The 16,564-nt window shown below is 32.4% G+C and overlaps 1 protein-coding gene across 9 annotated transcripts in view; it reads right to left on the bottom strand.

Annotated features, from left to right (window-relative positions):
* Positions 1-16,564, bottom strand: part of Ehbp1 (EH domain binding protein 1) — a 322,315-nt gene that overhangs the window by 238,711 nt on the left and 67,040 nt on the right. For all 9 annotated transcript variants that reach the window (XM_058572791.1, XM_058572806.1, XM_058572790.1 and 6 more), the window contains 2 exons: positions 12,552-12,647; positions 7,836-7,889 (listed from right to left, as the gene is read on the bottom strand). In XM_058572791.1, the coding sequence (XP_058428774.1) occupies positions 7,836-7,889; positions 12,552-12,647 (150 nt within the window). The remainder of the gene's footprint in view (positions 1-7,835; positions 7,890-12,551; positions 12,648-16,564) is intronic.

Raw genomic sequence — 16,564 nt, forward strand, 5'->3', positions numbered from 1 at the left:
GTCCCACTATTTCTAACTGTAACTAGTGAAATGAGCAATCTGGATCCTCAGTGCTTTCTTGGTGATGTTTATTTGATATTATCTGAGCCTTTTGGATGAATGGGATGTGATACTAATTATGTTAAGTCTGAGGCAGTACTACAAATCCTCTGTTCTGTTTCTTTTGTTGGATCAAGTTGGTTTGTGAGCCTAATCACCTCACCTTATTCTTAGAGATGGTATAGTAGCTCAAATAATATAAACATAAAAGTAACACAATTTCAATCTTATTAATTTTAAGTTTGAATCCTCTTCCAAAGTCAATCTATTGGTTTTACAAAATTATAGTCAGATAAATTACCTCTACTTTTACTTTCAGAGAAAAAAAAATATGCAAATGCTTTTCTCCTCTATGAGTAAGTATTTGCAAGCTGTCTTGTCATTTAAAAAGTTTTTAAATTATATATGGCCACAATATCTTTATTTTGTTTGCTTATTTTTATATGGTGCTGAGGATCTGACCCAGTGCCTGAAATGTGCGAGGCAAGCACTCTGCCACTGAGCCTCAACCCTAGCCCTCTTGTCATATTTTAAAGGTTAAGTCTAGAAACTATTCAGAGGCATAAGAATTATAAAGGAGTAAAAAAAGAAAAAAAATTAAAATCCTGAAACAATAAATTTAGAAATCTAGCTTCTTTTCCTTTATATTTTTCTATGTCCTCTAGAAGGGAATGTTATAAAAAAATAAACACTCCTTAGAAGGCTAGATGCTTTCCATATATTATCTATAATCTTCAGTAATCTATGGAGTAGATATTAATATCACCATTTTATACCTGAATATACAGAGACTATAAAAGATTGACTAACTTGTCTAAGATCACACAGCTTGTAAGTGGTGGAATCATCTCCAAACTTTCAACTTATATATAAACAGGTTTACATTTCAAAGAAGAAAGGTCAGAGCCTTGGGCATGGTAAATAAACACTCTACCACTGCACTATATCCTCTGATCAGACAAAATTCTTTGTGACCAGAAACAAAAATTATTGCATTTTACACAAAAAGACAAAAAAAGTTGTCTTGAGAAAAAAAATATTCATAATTTTGGTGACTAAAATTCTAAAATTCCATTTTATAATGTCTAAGATCAGCCAAGTAATTAATACAAAATAACTTTTAGACTGAATATAAATAATAATTAAAGACTACTAATCTAACACATATTTTCCTCAAGGTTTAACATTAATTTAAAACTTCTTTATGGTTCTACAATTTCAAATTATTTCTTTGCATCTTTGTCATTAAGGAGGCAATTGTTGCATTAGGAGTTAAAGGCAAAAGTCCTGGAGGAAAACAAGAATGGATAAAATCCAGACTTTTTAGCTATATAACCTTGAGTAAGTTGCTAAAAATCTCTAAGCCTCATTTTATCTGTGAAATAGGGTTATGTATCTGATGCGTAGTTGTTGCAATCAGCAAATGTCCTAATATATATGTATAAAGCATTCCACATAGCACCTGGTACAGAGAGAAAGGGCCCAATAAATTGTAAAAGTGACATATTTTGGAGACTTCTTTGTTTAATAGGATATTTAATGGTAAGCAAAACTTTATTCTTTGTTACTATTACTACTGTGAGATATTCGACATAAAGACTCAGAATTTCTTGATTGAAAGAAAGGCATTAAAATTTCATTCAAAGAGCATGCGTTTTTTCCATGCCAAAACAATCAAACTTTCAAACAAAATCAAGATTTTAGAAGACAAAGAAATGGACTATGGCCTCTCAAAATTGCCAACTCTTCTGTATGAAATATGGAAGCACATTTGAAATGTAAGGAAGAAAAGTACATTGTAACATGTTATTGCTACATGATAATCTACAGGAATAGCACCTTCACCAGGCAAGAGTCAATTCCACCATTCACCACTGAGGGGAGCTGTAACCTAGGAAAAGGTTTACATAGGCATCCCAAGGTTAAATTTCCCCACATACAACCTTATAATATTCAGCTCTCTTACTAAAATATTCTTTAAATTAATTTGACCAGCATACCCCAATTCTCTTTTGGTGACCTTGTAAGAAATAAGGTGGCTGATTATGTCTATATAAGAGTAAAGCTAGAGGATTTTTACCCTCCTTTATTTTTCTCCATAACACCTAATGCACTATTTGCACTATTTTTTTTATCATGTTTATTTTATCTAACATATTATATATTTCACACATTAATTTCTATTTCTCCCCCTATCTCTCTCTCTCTCTCTCACACACACACACACATTCAGGAATATAAACTTCTTGAGGATTTGTCCTCTGTTTTATATTCCCAATGCCCAGGATACTCAGTGAATGCTTAGTAATGAATGAATGAATGAATGAATATTGGTTCATCTGTTTGAAAATATTTGTAAAAATACCTCATTAGATGATACAAAGGAAAGCAAACTGCTTTTACCTGATAATGAAGATGGAATGTCTGAATATACTGAAAAATGCATTGTCTACTTATAATGAATTTTTGTTTAAAAGAAAATGTCTAATAGTAATTCTTCAACCCCACTGATGGTTATAAAGACAGACCTGAAGACACTGACTTAGTTAATATATATATTTATAGTAGAAACCCCTTTTAAATAATCTGATTTGGGGGAAAAAAGCTGGGTAATTCAGGGAAGAAATAAATATTGATGCCAAAATATTTAAATTTGCTTCAATACCTATTAGTGTATTTCATTCAACAGGTTTTTTTTTATACCTTTATTTTACTTATTTATTTTTATGTGGTGCTGAGGATCGAACCAGTGCCTCACATGTGCTAAGCAAGCCCTCTACCTCTGAGCCACAACCCCAGCCCCATCATTCAACAATTTTATGTCCTCTTCTTTGAGGATAATTTTGTTGATTTGTAATTTTCTCACATAATCAAGAATCATAAATATACCTTTGAGAACTTTAATTTCTTTTAAATGAAATAAATATTTAAAGGCAACAAAGATACAACAGGAATGCCAAATCTTTCCAGGTTTTTATAAAAGTTCCTATTCTTTTATAGGTTTTTATCCATACCAGATTTCACAGCAGTTTTTTTTTTCCCATTTAAATTTTAGCTCTATTCTTGTTCTCTTTTCACATTTTATATTGGTACAATATAGTTGTACAAAATGATAGGATTTGTTACATACTTGTACATGCAGACATATAATTCGACCAATATCACTCCCCAGCACTTTCCCCCCTCCCTCTCTACCTCGCACCCCCTGGTCCCTTTCCTCTCCTCTACTGATCTCTGATTTTTATGAGACCCCCCCCCATCCCTTCTTCTGACAGCAGTTTTTAAAAACTCACTTTTATCAACTCTTTCTAAAGCATTTAACAGTTCATGAAATATTCCTTCAAACCGATTGTTTCATTGCTCTATGAAAATCTACCTAAATTATAATAATTACAATAACTGATCAATAGCATGACGAGGTTCTAAGTGGTCAAATCCAACTTACAACCTACTTATGAAGCCAGAATTGTATACAAATGTGTCAGAGAGTAGCCTACTAACAACATTGACACATGTGGGCTTAAAACCAGATGTTTTCGGCAGAATGTCAAGTACGAAACCCCCACGTAAATTAACCAGCAGTACATCAGAAGAACTTTGACTATACTGGCATATGGATCCCTTACATGCTATATATATATATACATATACACACACCTCACTGTCTCTAGGGTCTACTTTTCAAATTTTCTCCAATATAGCTTATAGATGCTACTACTATAATTCTTAAACAGAAGAATACTTACAGGACTTCTAACTCAGAGGGTTTAACTATAAATCATTCATTTCCTTACTTCAACAAATACATAATGAGAAACTATTAACTATAAAGTACTATGATAAACAATGATAATGATGATGATGATGATGATAATGATGATACGGAGACAAATGGTAAAACTTTTCCCATGCTAAGTTTACTTATCCAGGCAGGAGTCCTATCAGCATCTCAGAAAATGACCTAGATTTTGATTTAAAGACACTTTGATAGGTAAAGAAAAACATAAATTCTCAAAATCCACATATGCTTCTCACTGTAGAGGAGTTAGTCCCAGACCAAAGAAATTAAGGTCCTCCTGAAAACGAAAGGAAGAGATTGGCCCAATTCTAGCCTATCTTCCAGGTAAGAATACAGTACACTTCCCTTATTTTGTTTTGTTTTAGTTCAGTTACACAAATTCATCCTTTGACATTAGAGTGTTCACAATTTATGATAGTAATTCTAATTTAGGGCATGTAAATTAGTGTATTCTCTTGAGTTAATATATTTAAAATACTTCAGTCACATGTACATTCATGCTTTTTCTCATATATAAAGAGTTCAGTAATTTCATAGTACTTCTAAATTCTGGTAACTTTATATAATGAAAGTAAATTGAATAATGGATGCACTTACTACTCTCACCTTTTTCTAATTAACATTGGAAAAAAAAAAACAAGCTTGTTCTGTTGGTAAAATAGTCAAATCCTATAATGTTTAAAGAATTAAAGCAAAATAAATATACTCTCACCTTTTTCTACTTAACATTGGAAAAAAAAAAACAAGCTTGTTCTGTTGGTAAAATAGTCAAATCCTATAATGTTTAAAGAATTAAAGCAAAATAAAAAAAAAAACCTGCTGTATATTTACCCTGCTTAAAGATAAGTATAACCAAAAAAAAAAAAATAAAATTATAAGAAAGCTACCTAATAAAACTATCTTCTTATATGAGGCTCCTACTAAACACTAGTGTTGTCATCATTATTAAAAGGCTGAGGAATCACCTGCCCCACCCATATTCATTAATTTTACTTTTTAATAAAGTCATCATCATCATCATCATTGTTTTATCATAGTACCTTATAGTTAATAGTGTCTCATTATGTATTTAAATTCCCATGGGTTTGGATCGTAAGAAGATCTTAAAAGATGGATATTATTTTCTTTGATACTCATAATTGAGAAATAAAGCTTCTACTAGAAAGTCTAATAACTTCCTTTAAATGAAAAACTAATCAAAATTCAATTTTCTTTTTTCTTCTTTTCCAGTCTTGCACAGGAAATAACTATTACAGAAACAAGGTATAGAAAAATAATTATTATGTCAAAGAATTCAAAAAAAGAAATTTTCAACAATACTCAAATCCACTTCAGAAATAAAAATACATAGAAAAAATAAATGCTGATATGGACTATTTAAAGATTAAAATTAGGAAGTTATTAATTGGTTCAAAAATGCTATCCTAGATATTACATTCTCCATGAACTTGAACATCAAAATTTTGACCTCCAAAATTTAATTTTCAAATAGTTTATAAAAATATTTCTATCAATTAAAACAAAGTCACAGATCTAGAAAAGCCATCTAAGATTATCTAGTAGAAATCCTTAGTTTTATAGATGAAGAAATTAAACTCTAAAGAATAACATACTCAAGGTCACAAGTTTTGAAGATACAACAATCAGGGTCTATACTAAATTCTAAACCAATTCAAAGCTCCTTCTTTCACTAAACTATGAAATGAGAGAAAGAAAAAATGCTCCCTACCCCCACCCCTGCAAAAAGAAAAAAAAAAACCAAGAATATGTGAAAGCAAAAAGAAAACAAGGAAGCAGAAATATTGAAAAGCAGAATGACAGCTGGGAAACTAGAAACACAGTGTTCTCTCAACCACATCATTCCCAGTAAAGTTTTCATAGTTATCTCATTATGTAGTAAAACTTAATTTCTTGTAATATCTCAATTAAAACATTGGTTTTATAATGTGAACTATATAGTTAAAAGCCATTTATATTATTATATTTTGTGAATCAATGTATTAATAAATATTTATAGAGATGGAATTCTGACATTTTCTTTTTCATTTTCCTCCTATGTTTATTTCCTTACCCAATGTCTGATCCTAGCAACTTCAACCATTTGAGTAATAAGTAGGCAAATGTGCAAAATAAGTCTGACTTTTCATTGCTCTTTTACTTCCAAACCACATAATTCCAATATGGAAAGGATAATCCAAAACATACTTCTTTATCTTAAACCCATTTAAATTTCACCATTTTACTTTAAGCTTAATATGTCCATATTGATCTTTAACATACCTTTATAAAATGCATTATACAGAATTTATGAAGGTTATTTTTCCCAAAATTCCAGACTTTAATTTCTTTTGCAGTCAAATCTAATATATATCAAAGAACTTTTTATATCTTTTGTACATTAACTAATTATAACCTGTTATTCAAAAATTTGGAACCACTGTGTCTTTAATGTAAGATTAATTGTGTAATAAGAACACCATTCTAAACAAATACAAAATTAGTTTTTGTATATCTTTGTCATTAATTACAAGTCAAATTTAACTGCTAATTTTTGTTATTGTGGTAGTGGTGGTACTGAGGACTGAACGCAGGACGTCACACAAGCTCTCTACTACTGTGCGTTACACCCCAGCTACATCCCAAGCCCTTTTAAGACTTCCTTTAATAGATAGAATTAACAAAAATACTTCAAGTATGATGCTCAAATCTATCACTATGAAAAAGACCAAATTTGGCTGGGGTAGTGGCTCAGTGGTAGAGCACTTGCCTAGCACACATGAGGCACTGGGTTCAATCCTCAGAACCACGTAAAAATAAATAAATAAATAGATTTCTTGGGTCCATCTGCAACTAAAAATATTTTTTTTAGAAAAAAAGCCAAAATTGTTAAGATGTGAAACCTTAACATGATTGACAGTGGCTTGGAATACAGTCATCAGAACTCCCCTAGTATATTTGGACCTATTGGGCCCCTAATCTTCCCTGCTCTTTAGGCTTAAAAATGGCACAGGCACTGTTGCAAAAGTACAAGATTCCTTTACCACTGAAATACAAATTAGATAAAGACAGGAAGAATATAATGCAAAACATGTTATAAGTTTATTATAAATATATTTTAGATGATGGTGACAACAATGATAAAAACTAATATTTGTGGAGAATTATTTAATTCTCATAAAAACCCTATTATTTTCTGGTTGAGAAAACTTGCCCATTATCACAGAGTTTGTCACTGGAAGAACTAGAATTTGAAATCATGTCTCCCTGACTTCAGAGCCTTTATTCTTAAACTCTGTATTTTCATTTCCTGTCTTTAATCTTAGTCAATAAGCATTTATTGAATACTTACTATACCTACTTGGGACTCTGGAATATGTAAATTAATTTCAGATGATTATTAAAGTACTGATTTATTTGAGTTTTTCAATCCCAAGAGTTAAAGCATGTACTTTTTTTGGAGGGGAGTATTATTGGGAATTAAACCCGGGGTGCTTTATCACTGAGTTATAACGCCGGTCCTTTTAATTTTTTATTTTGAGACAGGGTCTCAGTAAGTTGCTGAGGCCTGGCCTTGAACTTGCAATCCTCCTACCTCAGTATCCCAAATCAATGAGATCACACATGTGTGCACTATCATACTGGATACACACTTCCTTGAAAGATTTCAAAGGTAATTGATGATTTCATTCAATAAATGTTTATATTGAGTACCTGTTATGACGTTAAACAGACAAAAAGATAAATAACTGAGACATAATTTTGCCATCAAGTCTCAAACAAAATACATAAAATATTACACATAATTTAAGCTTTAACAAAAGCATTTCTTTCAAATAATTCTGCTATTATCATTTCATTAAAAACTTCTAAAGTCTGCAAATTGCTAGTTAATTTTCATAAGGAAACACTTTTCCTACTGTCAAAACATTCATGGACCTGAATAATGTATATATAAAGTAAAAAACATGAAAGGTGAAGGAATTTGCTATTAGCTTACATTTTCTATGACAAATGTCCACTCTTTGTCTTCAAATTCCTCTGCATGAGGATCCTGTAACAAAGACAAAATATGAAATTGAAATACATGTCTTTAGTCAAATCAATTCAATTAATAAATTACATACAACTTTGTTTTTATCTTTTACTAAAAGGGAGAAGTAAAGGGTTGGGATTGTGGCTCAGTGGCAGAGCACTTGCCTCGTACATGTGAGGCACTGGGTTCAATCCTTAGCACCACATAAAAATAAATAAACAAAATAAAGATACTGTGTCCATAACTAAAAAAAAATTTAAGAAAGGAAGAAGCAAAATAGCCTCTTACCCTTATGATACTTTCATAATTACTCTAAGTTTAAGTCCATTGTTTTATATTATGAAGTTCTATATTTTACTTTTATTGATACATATCACTATTTTCCATCATTTCATCTATGGCAAAACAAAAAGAAACCTGATTGGAGAGAGATAATTCATTAGGGTTATTAAATGCTCATACAAATCTCTGCCCTCAGTTTTATCCATAAAGTACTTTAAACCAAAAGTACCACTCCAAACAAGGTGTTCTTCAGTGTAGAGGTTTTATACATATCTAGAACTCCTAAGCACTACACGCAACTCATAATCCAGACAAAATGGTGAATCAGCATGGGGATATTGATACCCTCCTACCATTTCTCCCCATTAACCCTGGAAATGCCCAGAAACATGAGAAATGCAATCTTTTTTTTTTTAATACGGCACACTTTTGCAGGCATTTATTTGACAAACATTTATTAAGTACTTATTACCTAAGAGTTTGTAAAGGTGTTACATGGGTTTAAACATAATTGTTCTTGCTTCCAAAGACAAACACAATAACTTTAATCTAAATACTTATAGATGATGAATGAAATAAATCCACCCAGGTGGGTTAAAAACCTGATACAAGAAATTTCTTTGGTGGTGCTAGACAAGGGAAGGTCAGGACAGTGTAGAAGAGAAAGGGAAACTGAACAATTGATACTGGTTTCCCTAGCTGCTTCTGCCCATGAACTAGGTTTATGGAGAACAATGACTATAAATAAAGATTGAAGGAGTTTTTCATAATGGATTTAAGACATAAATAATGCTAATTTAGAGAACAGCCTATTATCCTCCCAACCTGTCTTATTTTTTTAAGGAAAACAGCATAGCTCTAGCATAATTAGTATCAAAATAATAGTAATACAAAATATGTATTGAGCGCTCACCATATTCTAGTCATTGTGTTAAGTGCCTTACTCATCACAGTAAGTTTTGACATACGTACTATTTTCACTCCCATTTAACAGAATAGAAAACTGAAATCTAAGAGAAAATTTCTCATGGTACACAAGTAAACACTGAAGCATTATGATGCAATACCAAGTCTGTCTGACTTTAATCTACTTTCAATTTAACCACTGTGTCCCCAGGACCAAGAATGTTATCTGGCACACAGCAGGCTCTCAAGAATACTTGATATATGAATTAATAGATGTATGTCTCAAAACTTAACAAAGATTTAACAGTACCCTATATATTCTAAGAAATACTTAACTTCTTAAAGTAGATAAACATTGTTTCTAAAACACAGATGATGTATTGCCTCTAAAAGAATTTTTACTAAGGAATAATTTCAATAGACCAAGAAACATCTGATAGGGTAGAGTTAGTAAAAAGATGTGAAAGAACAATAATGTTCATTTTTAAGGGACTTAAAAATGGCATTTTTATATAATTAACTCTTAATATTACTGACCAAAAACATAAATGAGAATGACTTCTGGTTTGAATCAATGAAGATTTATATCCTATTCTCTCACCATTGTTTCCTTTCGTCCTAGTACTCTAAAGAGAAAAACTGAAATGACTTAAGATTTGCCATTTTCCTTCTTAAAATCCTAAAAGGCATTTTTTAAAAATTTACTAGAAACAGCTATTTTCAACTTAATTCAAATTTCAAAAACAGGTACTAGTCTAAAGAAATTAACTTCTAGTTAAATCAGAAAAGTTATTGGGCTGATAAAGCACTGGTCTATCATGCATGAGGTCCTGGGTTCAAAACCCAGCCGCAAAAAAAAAAAAAAAGGATAAGTCACCAAAAACTGAAATATATGGACAACTTTCTTAAAAAGCACCTCTCTGTGAGAATACCTCTGTGAATACTCTACTGAAGCTAATTGCAAATTTCAAGACTGAATAAACTACATTATTTAGTATAAGAAAGGAAAAAATATAATTTTTTTCACTTGAATTATTTTTAAATACTGCTCAAAAACAAGATCCAAAAGTTGCCATGAAAGTTTGAAGTTGTTTCATTTTGCTCTGTACTTTTCACTTTTCTATTAGAATTTCTGAGGGCATGGGAGAGCCAGGAAGATAAAAATTCAGTTGAAAATTCATTTAAATATTGAAAATGGTCACAAGATTGCTCCATTAGTACAAGTGACAAGAAATGCTGAATACAGCAAACTGGAAAGGAAGAGATGTTTTGTTTTTCCTCCTATATTCTAACACCAAAGGCTTCAGTTCAGTGATCTCAAGGACATAGGGAACATTCTCTTCACTACTCAAAAACTACACTAACTCCCAATACTCCAAGCAACAGTCATTTCAACAGTCATTTTCAGCTCAAAATCAGTCAGTGTATATTTTTATCCCAAACATATGGCCGTCAGCTATTTACCAGCTCCATTCTAACCCCTTGTTCTTTATCACCATTTTTTAAAAGTTATAAAACTAAGTCCACTCATTTGCCTTACCAATATGAAAAAAAGACTAAATTAACATATTTAAGAAAGTACTCAAAAGTCTTCTTTAAGAATGTCACATCTTGCTGTCTAGTCAATATTCATAACTTGTGAATAAAAAGTAGGCAAAGAGGAAAGAATAGGACTAATGGGATATTTGAGCAAGTTACCTTCCTTTCTAGTCTGTTTCCTTATCATTAAAATGGTAATAATGATAAAATCTTAGGGTTGTTTTGAGAATTAAATAATACATGTAGAGACTCTGAACGTACTGCTCTTAACCAACCAGCTTAGCACATTAATTCCCATAGAAGAATTATGCAGAAGAGGGTTTAATAAACAGGCTTATAGGGTATCTGGTAAAAGGGCAATAGGGTAGTCTGACCATCCTGGAAAAGAAGAGCTGCTACTGTGTTTCACTCCTTATTTATCCCTGATCAAATCAGAGAGAAGGTGTGTGAGTGCGCGCGTGCATTTGTGAAAGAGAGAGATGACAAATACAATCAACTAACGTTTCGATGTCAGTAACAGTAACATCAAAATTAAAAAATACATATGTTAAGAATCTTTTGTAAAACAGTATGAAATACAGAGCATTTAAAAATAATACTTTAGGGCTTGGTTTGTGACTCAGTGGTAGAGTGTCTACCTAGCAAGTATGAGTTCAAGACTGGGTTCAATACTCAACACCACATAAAAAAATAAATAAATAAAATAAATAAAGTTGTTATGTCCATCTGAAAATAAAAATGTTTTTTAAAAAATAATACTTCATCTATGGACCAGTGCATTAACACTCATCTTATTGGATTTTTTCCTACTGATCTCAACAGTACTTTCTGAATACTGAAGTGAATTAATATTTTGGATCACAAAAACAAAAGCACTTTTTAAAACACAGTGATTTCACACTCAGTTCTAATTTCACTTTGCTTTACTTTAATTTCATGTCCTAAAATACTTAATGGATTTTCACAAACTTCATAATACTAAATTACACTTAATGAGATGCCCTCTTCTCTCTTGTCCTTCTGGAAAAGTAACTTCCTAATCTGAATCATTCAGAGAGGAAATAAAGCTTTTATTTTCTAATTCCACCATCCTCCAAAAAAAGCTAAAATTTGAACATACTTGTCCCACCATTTTTTAGGAGCTGGTAAAGAGTTGGTTAGGAAAGTAAATACTCCACTGCTTGATTAACATATGTGTGAAGAGAATTATAAAGTTTCAAAAAATATGGAAGATTTTCAAGAAAAAAATACATACAAAACAAGAAGAAATGTACATGAACAGTTACATTTTTTAATATATGCTTTGAATGTATAACCAGAATTTGCTGGTATTACACTCATAAATATTAATATCAATTAATATTTGCCAAATATTGATTATAAACATGTCTTATTACATTGACATTAGTAAAATGCTTATTGAAAACTAATTTTAAACAACTCATTATTAAAAAAGACTAACAAGGGCTGGGGCTGGGGCTGGGGCTCAGTGGTAGAGTGCTTCCCTAGCACTTGAGAGGCCCTGGGTTCAATCCTCAACACCACATAAAAATAAATAAAATAAAGGTATTGTGTCCAACTACAACTGAAAAATAAATATTTTTTTAAAAGAGACTAACGAAATAAGGGACAAATCTAAGTATTCTATAAACTTTAGCTTTTCACAGGAAAAGTACTTTAAAGATTCCTATGGATTGAATGTAGGAAGTGGTAAAAGAAGTATCTCAGCTAATATTAACAGTAACTTCAAAATGATCCCTGAATTATTCAGACTTCATAGACTGTAAAATACTGTGATGCTTTACATCATAGTAAATTCCTATATTCCTAAAAATAGTGTATATTAGATACCAGATTGGATATAAATGTATGAAACAATAAATAATGAAATGTTCTCTCATTTAGAACCATGGGTATTTAATACATTTTATAACTTATAATAATAGAACTTACCTTAAAAAGTGTTACAGTGATTTCAATGTTTTCAGGAACAGGCCATACAACAACACCACGGTATGGATTCTTTATTCCAGGTTGCCAGCTATGAGCCTATCAATATGAGGTACAGAAAATACAATGTTAATAATTTACATGAGTTTATTGACTTTATTTAGTCATCCATTAGATCTATAGTCTCTCTAAAATATGATTAGTAAACATGATTAGTAAAATAAAAACTTTCAAGCATAAAGCTGGGCCAGAACAAATCATATCACATGAGAGTTATAGATTACTATCTATAAAGAAACTTCATCCCCATATATACACACACTGAAAAAACAAAGATGTAAAAATCCTTCATACTGGGGATTAAACCCACGAGAACTTTACCACTGAACAACACTTCCAGGCCTTATTTTATTTTATTTTTTTATTTTGAAACAGGGTCTCACTAAATTGCTGAGGCAGGCCTCAAACATACAATTTTCCTGCCTCAGCCTCCTTAGTAGCTGGGATTACAGGCATGTGCCACAGCACCGAGCTCTCATATATTCAAAAGCTATCATTTCTAATTAGATAGAACTTTTATTAGGAAAAATATTTTTTTGACTAAGAACTTTAAGACATTTTTTGAAAGAAAAAATACTAATCAGGTGTAGTGGTGCACACTGATAGTCCTAACTACTCAGCAGGGCTGAGGTGGAGGATCACTTGAGCCCAAAAGTTCAATACCAGTGTGAGCAACACAGTGAGACTCTGTATTGAAAGAAAAAGAAAAATGGAAAAACATAGCTGTGTGCTTTGTATTTAAGTTCATTTTCCACTAAACTACAATGTTTATCCATTGGGGTAAGTAAAAGAAAACAGCAATTTTTCCAGGTAAAAGAAAACAGCAATTTTTCCAGGCAATATTTCTAATATTCTAATACTTAAAATTTAGGGGATTATTTTCCCCCTTATAAGTCTTGATTACCAAGGTATCCTAAGGAACCTCCAACCCCCCAAACTTTCAGGTGAGTTCATCACCACAGTTCTTCCTTTGTGGTAAAGGTGAGCTGTTAGAAGAAGGCAAGCCAAGATATCTCAACCAAGTCTTCATCTCTATAGGCTGCAGGACCATCCATGAGTATATTATGAAGGTAATAAAGGGTAACACAGAGTACTTTCTATGTTTTAGTGCATGTTCTGACAATGAGTTTAACATAATTAAATTAATAGTGGCTATGAGATAGCTACTATTGATTCATTCATTCACTTGATACTATTTGCCAATTGATACTATTTGCCAAGCACTGTTCTAGGCACAGGTGTAGTGAAAAAGCACCTACCTTGGTGAAGTTTATGGTATAAATGGGAAGAGACGGACAAGTAAAATATACAGTATATTAGGTGGAAGTTAAGTGGTAAGGAGAAAACACAGTAGCAAAGAAGGATAGAGGAGAGGAAGAGACGTAATACTTCAACAGCAGTAGTCGGTTTCACTGAGATGGTAACACTTGAGGTAAACCTGTAAGAAACTGGACATGAGAAGAGCTTTCTAGGGGGAAAAAAACCCAGCAACTAACACTGAGGCACTTAATAAAAAACAAGGACAATGTGGCTGGAGCAGAGTGATCAAGAGGAGAGAAGCAGGAGATGAGGCCAGAGAAGAAATGGAGGACCCAATCACATAAAGCCCTGGTAGGCCATTACAAAGTTATAGGTTTGTACTTTGCACCAAATAAAAAGTCACTGGAAGTTTTTAAGTGAGAAATTATTATCTAAATTATGTTTCAACAAATTCATTTTGGTTAATTTGTCCAGAATAAACCGCAGACATGGAGAGGAAAGAGCTAAGACCAATTTTGCTACTGCAAAAAAAGGAAGAAGGTGCTGCAGGCCAGGCATGGTGACACATTATTGGAAAACCAGCAATTCAGGGATAGGGTTGCTGGCTCAGCAATAGAGCCCTCGTCTAGCATGAGCAAGGCCCTGGGTTCAATCCTCAGCACCACATAAAAATAAAATAATTAAAGATATTGTGTCCAACTACAATTAAAAAATAAAATATTAAAAAAAAAAAGGAAACCAGCAATTCAGGAGACTGAGGCAAAAGGTTCACAAGTTGGATGCCAACCCAGCAATTTAGCAAGACCCTGACAATCAATCAATCAATCATTCAATTAGGAGCTGGGATGTGGCTCAGTGGTAAAGTGTTCCTGGGTTCCTGGAGTCTCAATCCCCAGTACCAAAAAAAAAAAAAAAAAAAAAAAAAGGAAGGGGAGAACTGATGGTGATTTGGCTGTGACTAATTCCAAAGACTTTGTCCTTGAACACTAGAAGAAAGAAATTGTTATTAGTGAATATGAGACTGTGGGAAGGATAGGTTTGGCAAATAAGTTCAGATGAGCTGTTTTACACACATTAAATCTGAGTTGCCTTTTAGATACATAAGTGTGAACATTCAAACAGGCAGCTTGAATATATGATTCTAGAGTTCCCCAAATTTGGGAATTAAGAGCACATAGGTGATACTTTGAGCTTAAGAGTGGTTATGATCACAAGGGATTGAATACAAATAAAGAATATAAAGGTCCAGGGACTGAGCCTTGGAACACATTAACAAGTCAAAGAAATGATAGGAATCAGCAGAGCTGTATCGCTGAAGTAGAAGAAAAACCAGGAGGAATGTTACCAGTGCCAAAAGTTAATGATAGGTCGAATAGGATAAGGTCTGATAACGACCCCAGATTTTACAAAGCAGAAACATTAACTTTATAAGAGCAGTGCCATTGTAGTGCTGAGAGCAAAAGCCTGATAATAAAATCAAGGAAGAATAGGAGGAAAGAAATTAAAGACAGAAAATACATTCAACTCTTCTGAAGTATTTTGCTGAAGGGAAAGAAAAAAAGGAAAAAAAAAAAAGGTTAGTGCTAGAGGGAGAAACAGTAACAGAAGATAATTTTTTTAAGAGGAGAAAAACATTCTGAAGCTAATGGGAAATATCTAGTAGAGAGGGAAAACTTAATGATGTGGAAGAGAGAATTGCTGCAGTATTGTCCTTAACAGTAAACAGCAAAGCAGCTGCCTTTTTTGGAAGCCCATTTTTCCATAATCAAAGAAAAGAAGTTCAGAAAACATGAATGCACGTGCATGTCAGAGCACAGATGTCACAGATGAGGAAACTTAAGGCACAGATCTGCCCAAATCTCACAACATGTAAGTAGGCAAAATTTGAATTTGAACGCAGGCCATGGAAATGAAAACGGATAAAGATCATGGAATCTTATATCCATGCCAATATTATCAAATTTTATTAGTTAAAATGACAGATGATATAGGTTTAAAGTGTACCCCAAATCCAACTCACAGATTTTCAATAATTCTCCTTCTCTTCACTCTCCATTGTCCCCATTACAAAACATCACGTAAGAAGAAGAAAGTAAAGACTCACCATAAGAAACTTAGCACATTATAGTCAAAGGTAAAGAACTAAATTTTGTTGATTAAAAAATATCTTCTGCAGAGATTCCTCTAGTCCCCTATTTCCATGCCTACTGATAGCTAGAAGGTCCCTATAATTATATTTTCATAGCCTCCCTATACAACAGAAACATAAAAAAGAGTATAGACTGAACTTTTCTCAGCCACAGCAGAAAGAATGGAATATTTGTAACATTCTCAATGGGGGGAAAAAAGTTACCATCAAAAAGTTTTAAACAAAAAGGTCCTTAGACCTAATTTAGGTCTGGACAAGGAAACTAAAGCAAACAAAGAGTAAATGGCTTGCCTGAACAGATAACTAGTAATTAGTAGAAGAATCCACATTCCATGATTCCAAGTTCTTTACCCAACCCATATCATTCATGTTCAGTTCTATCACTGATTCAGGCAGTAGTCAACAAAACAGTCTTTTATCTCTAAAAACAAAATTTCTGTGTATGACACAATAACAAAATGGGAAAAGCAGGAAATGTAGAATCCTCCTAACAACTGTGCAGTTAGGAGATGGTAGTTTCAAATGATTTCCTCATGAATCCTAAAGT

This window comes from Marmota monax, unplaced genomic scaffold (assembly GCF_021218885.2).
Source record: "Marmota monax isolate L192 unplaced genomic scaffold, Marmota_monax_Labrador192_F-V1.1 WCK01_AAM20220418_F8-fsc00015, whole genome shotgun sequence".
Classification (NCBI taxonomy): Eukaryota; Metazoa; Chordata; class Mammalia; order Rodentia; family Sciuridae; genus Marmota; species Marmota monax.